The sequence below is a fragment of the Egretta garzetta genome, unplaced genomic scaffold (genome assembly GCF_000687185.1).
Source record: "Egretta garzetta isolate BGI_Z169 unplaced genomic scaffold, ASM68718v1 scaffold369, whole genome shotgun sequence".
NCBI classification, from domain to species: Eukaryota; Metazoa; Chordata; class Aves; order Pelecaniformes; family Ardeidae; genus Egretta; species Egretta garzetta.
The window spans coordinates 1862572-1868571 of record NW_009260837.1 but is presented as its reverse complement, the minus strand read 5'-3'; the positions used below and the strand labels follow the sequence as shown (position 1 = coordinate 1868571).

Here is a 6000-nt window from a genome sequence, read left to right as displayed (position 1 = left end):
CATTATTGCAGACACAACAGCGTACCTCGTTGCATGGCTCGAGGTATGAGGAAGTACTCTTGTATGCTACGTGGTTATTTAAAATAGTTCCTGATAAGAAAGTTATATCCCTCAAAGACGTACGTATGAGCTAAGCTGTTTGTTATAGTTAGATTGATGGCTTTGCGTGGTGTTGGTTTGTGTTTTGTTTGGGTTTTTTTTTGGTTTTTTTTTTTTTGGTTTTTTTTTTGGTTTTTTTTTTTTGGTTTTTTTTTTGGTTTTTTTTTTGGTTTTTTTTTTGGTTTTTTTTGTTTTTTTTCTGCTTTCAGCAAAGTGTAACTTACAGGTGTCTTTCAAAAATCTTGCCATTCTCCCTGAAAAATCTGTCAGAAGAGAGAGCAACAGGGAATGAAAGTCGCTAGAGGCTTGGTTGGCAGGACAGGTAGCTGTCTCATTTGTTGTTCAGGACAAAAGTTCCTGGTTTTCCCTCGAAAACCAGAAATCAGTTTGTTGAGTTTGGAAGTACTAAGCATTTGGAAGAAACCCCCTCATTACGCTTCCATGTCATGCTACTGTTTAAGCTTAACCAGCGTGCTGCCTGAGTTAGGCGGCGGCGCGCTAGCCGTGAGCGTCCAGTGTTGGCGTAGCACGTACGTGTCCCGCGGTTTCAGCCGGCCTTGTTCTGGTTATAACGCTGCAGCAGCTGAAAACCTCCGTCAGAGACCTCTGGGCCATGTTCCTCTGCGTTGCTTGGGAAAATGTTCTGCAGGCTCTCTCAAGCGTTCTGTGTCGCAGGCTTTCTACCTGGAACACACTTTTCTTAATACACGGAACTGTTCTTTTAATAACGGCACTTTGCCGTCTTAATTAAAACAAAAAAGCAAATGGCAAACGCAGGCCAGACAGCAAAGCCTTCTTGCTGTCTCGCGTGGAAGAGCAGTTTTAGGAGGACGGGAGGGTTGTGCAAGCCACCGGCCTCCCGCTGCCGGGGCCCTTGGCGGTGCTGCTCTTGCCACTTCCTTGAAATAGGGGAAGAACCTGCAGGTTTGTGCGTTCCCCCGTGCAGGTGGATGTTGTGGCTTCAGATGACAAGGCTGGTGGTTTAATGGCAGGACAATTTACGTGAGAAATGCAGCTCTGCTGGCCGACCGGGAAACGAATGCGGAAACCGCGCTCTCGGATGAGGAGACCGGAGGGTTGCTCTCCCAGCATCCCGGGGAGTCGAGGCTCGTCCCTGAGGACGGCGGGGTGATGCTTCCTTCATAGTAGCGTTCTCTGTGCTGTTAGTGCTCTCAAGCAGTTCTACCAAAGGCAGCCATTCGACCCTCCTCCTCCTCAAGAAAAAGAAAATAAAAGATAGAAAAATAGTCTTTTACTGTTCATCACATTTTGTAACAGATATTTTTTTTTCTCTTTGAATTAGGTAGAGGAGGATACTAATTGGTTTTGGCGCTCTGATTTTGCCAGTGCTCATACTGTACTTGCTATATCTAGTAAGCTGTGTTTTCTCTTTTAAAGGCACACAAAACAAGTCCATGCCTGTTTTAATCTCATTAAGTTCCTCTCTAGCTGTTTCCCCTTTTGGTTGTGGATATTGCCCGTATTTGGTTCTAGCTGTGGTGCAATCAGTTTATATCTGACTGTGTGGTATGATACGCTGTCTTGTCTGAGCAAACCGTGGTAATTTATGATTAGATGTGGCCTAGATTAGCAGCTTACGATTTTCATGTTTAAAAGTACATTATAATAAGATCTTTTATGTAACACAATATGTTGGTTTTTTCCTGCGAAAGATGCAACAAGAGGCACAGGGACTTGCCTGCAGCAAAGCTTCTGAATTAAAACCAAGCAGGGGGAAGAGATGGTATAAATTATATAGCTCCTTCTTTAGAGTCCCTAAATAATGTGCCCTAAAATACAGAGATGACTGCATTATTGGGAAACGATTAAATTTGGTTTAATAACAAGCTGCTTTCACAATCTTGTAATCACAGCTCTCGTGAGAACACATGCGCTTATATTCCGCGTAGTGTTTTATATGCTTGTATTACACTTTCAGATGTTCAATTTTTAAAGTATATTTCTCTCCTAAAGACTTCAGTGGCTTATTTGAAAGTAGTCATGGTTTCAGTGAGTGCCATGGACTTTTAACCGCGCTTTCTGCAGTCTTTCATGGTAGTCAACTATTTGTTAATGAGAAATTGTCATTAGTGTCTTGTTTTCTTGTGGGTATTTGTTGTTCTACTTGTGTGCATGTGTATGAATAAAATTAGGTGCATCAGAATATCCACTTCTGTAGGAAGAGAGTGGTAATTGGAACACTTGGTGATATTGCCTAGAACATTTTTAAATAAGCATCTGTTTGGAAAGGCGTACAGGTAAACCATCCAGGTGTTTTCCAGAGTTTCTTAGTCACAGCACGGTGCTCGTCTTTCCAGCTGAACTGTCTGTTTAGATCTTGCTGAGAAGGTAAAAGTGCTGCTTTACGTTAACCATCATCTCTGTCGGCAGTGAGGGGGGAAGGTTGGGGAACCATCTTTGCCTAACAAGTGGCACCTTGGAAATGCTACGTTTTGTCTTGAACAAGATCACATTGCTCACAGTTCCTGAGCAATACTTGAACTGTAAAGCTGAAGTTTTTCAACAAGGCAAGCTTATAATTATTTTGATGATGATTCCAGTGTATTTCAAATCTACCGCAAGACGTAATTATCAGCTGTCACCTGGAGAAATGCTGAAAAATTGTTTCAGTATTAAATAAATATAGCTTGTGGTATCTACCTTACAGTTAACAATCTAACGTTTTCATGCCCCAGCATCTCGTGGCTGTCCTTTGTGCTTTTGTAGTTAACCACAAAAAAGGGAGTTTGTTGGTTTGTTTTCCTACTGTAATATATTCTGATTTGTAAGGGACCATTCTAAAATTCATTTGCTCTTTAACAATACATTTCTTCTCTCAATAGCCAACTACTCCACCAAGCCAAGGGAGGCCTGATTCACCAGTTTATGCTAATTTACAAGAACTGAAAATATCTCAGTCTGCACTTCCACCACTACCTACAAGTGCTCCGGTCCAAATAAATGGGGAATGGGAAACCCATAAAGATACGACAGGACGCTGTTATTACTACAACAGAGGATCACAGGAGCGAACCTGGAAACCTCCGCGGTGGGCCCGAGATGCAAGCATTAATAAAGGGGATTCCCAGAGCCATGCAGATCATGAGGTAGTTCCTTCTGAGATCGCAAGCAGTGAGATTGTAATGCGTATGAATGCTGCTTTGCCATGGAGTTTGGTATCGCTGAGTTTCGAGGTGTCAAAGAGTGTCTTCATTTGTCTTTTTGGTTATGTGTCTTGGTATGAAGTAGTAAACAGTTTAGCTCTTCAATTGCTTTTGTGTACAAGAACACATACGTGAACTGTGTGCAAGAGTAGTAAGTGGTAAAAATGCCTTGCAGTCCCTCGGCAGGTATTACAGCTTTTCTTTTAAAGGAAAAGGAAAACAAAGGTATTCTGAAACTAACAGGACTATAAATGACAATAGAGTAAGACAACCACTGGAACTTCTCTGACATGGAGTGCGTTCTCTTTCCCAGGGTATTTGGCACATTTTTGGGGAAGAAGGCGGGGGGGCAGGCAAAGGCATGTGACAGTGCTTCTAGAAGCAGGATTTATGGGGATGCATTGAAAAAGGCAAGGACAATTATTTATTTTTATCAATATCAGTTAAATACATGGTAAAAACAAAGGCAGGGAATATACAAGTGTTTGTTACTGTTTGTTTAACTTTGTGGCAGTAAATTTAAATGCGAGGTGTTTTTCTTATAGACAAAAATATTTTTGTAGAGAGGAATTAAGATGGATTTAGAGCTTAAGATGGATGTAGAGTACTCCAGAGTTTTCGGGTCAAAACTAGACTTAGTGGAGCTCCGCAGCACTTTCTACCCGCATCAAAAATACTGATTTCTGCCCTGCATAGTGGTAGAACATACTAGGAGAAGGGGCTGTTAAAGGAGCAATATTTTGTTATCAAATTGTGTCAACTTGGAGAAAATCCTTTTCTTCATTTTGTGAATGATTTCCTCAAGAACAGAAAATGAGAACATTAAAATTAGTGTGCTAGAAGCTCTGCCTAGCCAAGTGTCTAGGTTCAAGGTAGCAAATGCTGATGAGGGGAGGAGAGCCACCCCAGCTTTTGGCAATTAGCCATAGGAGCCTTTGCCTAAATTACCTTCAGGCCGTAAACATATTCTTTAGATAGATCAATGGGGTTTTTTTCATCAAGAAACCTTTTGCTTTTGCAAGACTTTTTGGTAAAGCTTTGTTGCAGACCTTGCTTAAGAGAGTTGAAGCTTACCATGAAGTTATTTATGTTAAATGATGATTTGGGCTAATATTTGAGGTGCAGCTATATTCTCTGCAGCCAGTCGCTAGGAAGAGCCAGACAGCGGTGTGTGTTTGAACTGCAGTGGTTCAGATAAAGCAAAGGAATAGTTGAAAGATGGATATTACTATTTCAATATGCTTAAAATAGTGCTCTTGTGTTCAAACAGTACTTAGGTTAATCAGTTTCCTGATTGAAAGAAAAAGCAAATATTTATCAAGACATCTACATATTTCACTTTATATATACCCTTTTCAAATATGTATAGTTCAGGTGGATTTCCTTCTGAGTCTATTACAGCGTTTAGTTTTAAAATTTAATTGTGGACTGCTAAAAAATTTTAGATTGCTGCAAGCCCTGTCGTAGAAGGTTACCTCTGGGATGTTAGTGCCAGAAACAGGAGAGAAAGGAAAAAGGGACCCTTCCATTGCCTTTGGCAATGGCCATGATAGCAGCCGTGACATCCACAAGCATTTAAACAGCCAAATTTTCTTGCCATAGGCTTGTGGCAGCAACAGGTAAACTGGTGAAATGTTTGTGGCTGTCACTTTGGTATCTCTGGTGGTGGTCTATTAATTTCTCACTGGCTGTCCTTTTGCTGGATAAGACCCTGGTTTTAGTCTGGATAAGGTGATTACTTTTTTGAGTAGGAACTCTACTTGTAGTAAGCGTAACTGGCTTTCAGTTGTCGTCATTCTTCCTTCTTTTCACAGAAGGACTTCTAAAAATTCTTTCTCCATCCCCACCTGCAAATGATCCCTGTGACTCTTACTCATACTTCTGTACCATGACTTTACCAAATGGTTGCATGTTCAGAAAGCCTGATTTTTTAAAAAAACTTTTTTATTGCCCATAATTTAGTTCAGCTTGGTCCTGTTTGTTTGTGAAGTATCACAGATTGGCCTTCAGACAGTTACGTCTATCAAGTTTTCAGTCTTTGTATGACCAATGGATGATGCATATTTTGGTTAATTTTTAACTAGACACAAGTTTCTGTTTCCAAGTAGCACAAGTTCTTTAAGTAATATGTGTCCTCTCTGACTGGGTTATCAAAGTTTGAGTCTAGGGAGATGCATGTTGCAACATCACATCAATCCACTTTCCAGCAGTCGTGTTGATTTTGAAGCTGCTCCCCTCACCCCCCCACCTTTTTTTTTTTTTTGTGTTCTGCATTCGGGCGTGTACTTTTGGTTTATGACCTCTGAGTACTTAAACCAAAATACTTAAAAGTTGAGATCCGAGCCTAAGATACAGTAAAATACAGGACATCCTAAATTTTGTCTGATTATGAAGACTTGGAGCAAATATGTCTTAATAATTAGTAAAACCAGATTGAATTTGTTATAATGAAGTTGTTGTCTTTTACACGCTAGTCTAAGTTATGCATATTCCCTTCAGATTTAGTAATAAAGGAACATATGCAGGAAGGTTAAATGCTCATTGTGCCTACTGGTTTGTCCTCAGAGGAGCTTGTGTCATATCAGGTAGCAGAATGGCAAGGTGACGTAAAATAGAGACTGTAAATGATCATCTATTCTAATATATGTATAATATATTAGAACTTGAAATAGCTTATAGTTGGTCTTAGAACTTTGTGATTAGGAAATTTAATTTTATTGGATAATTACGAAGGGGC

General features: G+C 40.3%; 1 protein-coding gene across 1 annotated transcript in view; it reads left to right on the top strand.

Annotated features, from left to right (window-relative positions):
* ARHGAP12 (Rho GTPase activating protein 12) overlaps nucleotides 1-6000 on the top strand; it is a 72353-nt gene that overhangs the window by 24685 nt on the left and 41668 nt on the right. Inside the window, exon 3 of the mRNA XM_035902434.1 lies at nucleotides 2943-3206. Within this exon, the coding sequence (XP_035758327.1) occupies nucleotides 2943-3206 (264 nt within the window). The remainder of the gene's footprint in view (nucleotides 1-2942; nucleotides 3207-6000) is intronic.